Raw genomic sequence first — 1,440 nt, 5'->3', positions numbered from 1 at the left:
TCTTGGAGATCACAACCAATAATGTCGGTAGCCTCGCGTAAAGCTTCCTTCCATTTAGCAACCTGTTCGGTTGTATTTGAACTTTCATGTTTGATGAAGGCTTCCGCATAGCTCCCAGTTTGTTTCCTCACTACRTCAGGCTTTACATCATAAAATAGAATTCGGACCTCATGTTTGGGCTCCCCTGCTCGCTTGCACTCGAGGATTTTTGTGGGTTCCCTCAAACACCATGACGAAGATGCAAATTTTTTGGAGAAGACAACTATCAAAAACCATGATTCTTCAATGGCTTTGTACAGTTCAGGAGGCAGCTCTTCTCCTCTCAGCTTTTCGTCATCATCTCTGAAAGCATTAATTCCTTTTTGTTTGAAATCTTTGAAGAGATAATCCATGAAGCTTTTACGGATATCTTCACCTCTAAAGCTTACAAATACATCATATGTCCATCGACGTTGAGAGGATGCACTTGTACTAGCCATTATCTATAATCACAGTTGTGTGTACATGTAAAAATTAGCAAAAAGAATAGCTCAAAAACATTATGGAACATTCAGACCGAAAAATATCAACCCAAAAAAGAAAAAAGTGAAAAGAGCATCAAAGATTTTCATTGGTCAAGTTCTATTCACAACGGTAAGTAACGAAAATCGAATAGAAGTAAGAACCTGTTACAAGGTCAGATCAAAAGTTGATACAAGATTTAAACTCTACCAAAATTAAACCTCAATCGAATCGAAGCAAGTTCAAAATAATCCCCAAAATTACACTTCCTTGAAAAATTGGGGATTTCATAGATCGATTGTTTCCATCAACTGAAAAAGCAGAATTGAGTGGTTTAAATGCTYATTCCATCCATTATCAGCATAAAATTGCATCTAAATTGGTCATATTTTGATCAAGATTCAAYCGATTGATAACAAATCGAAAGGAAATAATCAAGAATTTAAAAACAGATGAAAAGAAAGAAGAACAAGTAACTGATAACTTAAAGTTTGTGTGTTGGAAGTCTGCGAATGAAGAGGAGATGATGGTGAAATGGAAGGTCATCAAATTATAAAGAAATAGACGGATGTTGACCTCAAGTCAACTTTATATGGATCCATTTAAAACTACAAAACATATAACTTAAAAAAGTATATAAATTTAAATTATTAGTTGTTTGTATTAATAAGTTTAATTTTTAATTTTAATTTTCTCATTATATTATTACATCTAGATTATTTTTAAAATACTTTTATATCACTACAACAAAAAGACTTTACAGGACACTCATTAGTGTCCTAATAAGGTAGTTAATAGGACTTTTAAGTTTATAGGACAAAAAATGTGTGTGTCTTATCTAAAGGTGTTGTATTAGGTTAATAGGATGAATTTGAGTGTCCTAAAAAACTCTAGGATTATGATACAAAACCCATAGTCCTATAAAATGGTTTTAGTAAC

General features: G+C 32.8%; 1 protein-coding gene across 1 annotated transcript in view; it reads right to left on the bottom strand.

Annotated features, from left to right (window-relative positions):
• LOC112507151 (TMV resistance protein N-like) overlaps positions 1–479 on the bottom strand; it is a 3,978-nt gene extending 3,499 nt beyond the window's left edge. The window contains exon 1 of the mRNA XM_025111596.1: positions 63–479. Coding sequence (XP_024967364.1) covers positions 63–479 — 417 coding nt within the window. The remainder of the gene's footprint in view (positions 1–62) is intronic.
• Positions 480–1,440: the final 961 nt, after the last annotated feature.

Source organism: Cynara cardunculus (genome assembly GCF_001531365.2).
Source record: "Cynara cardunculus var. scolymus isolate 2C chromosome LG 1, CcrdV1, whole genome shotgun sequence".
NCBI lineage: Eukaryota > Viridiplantae > Streptophyta > Magnoliopsida > Asterales > Asteraceae > Cynara > Cynara cardunculus.
Note: the sequence above shows the minus strand (reverse complement) of the source record. Positions and strands in the feature narration are given on the sequence as shown.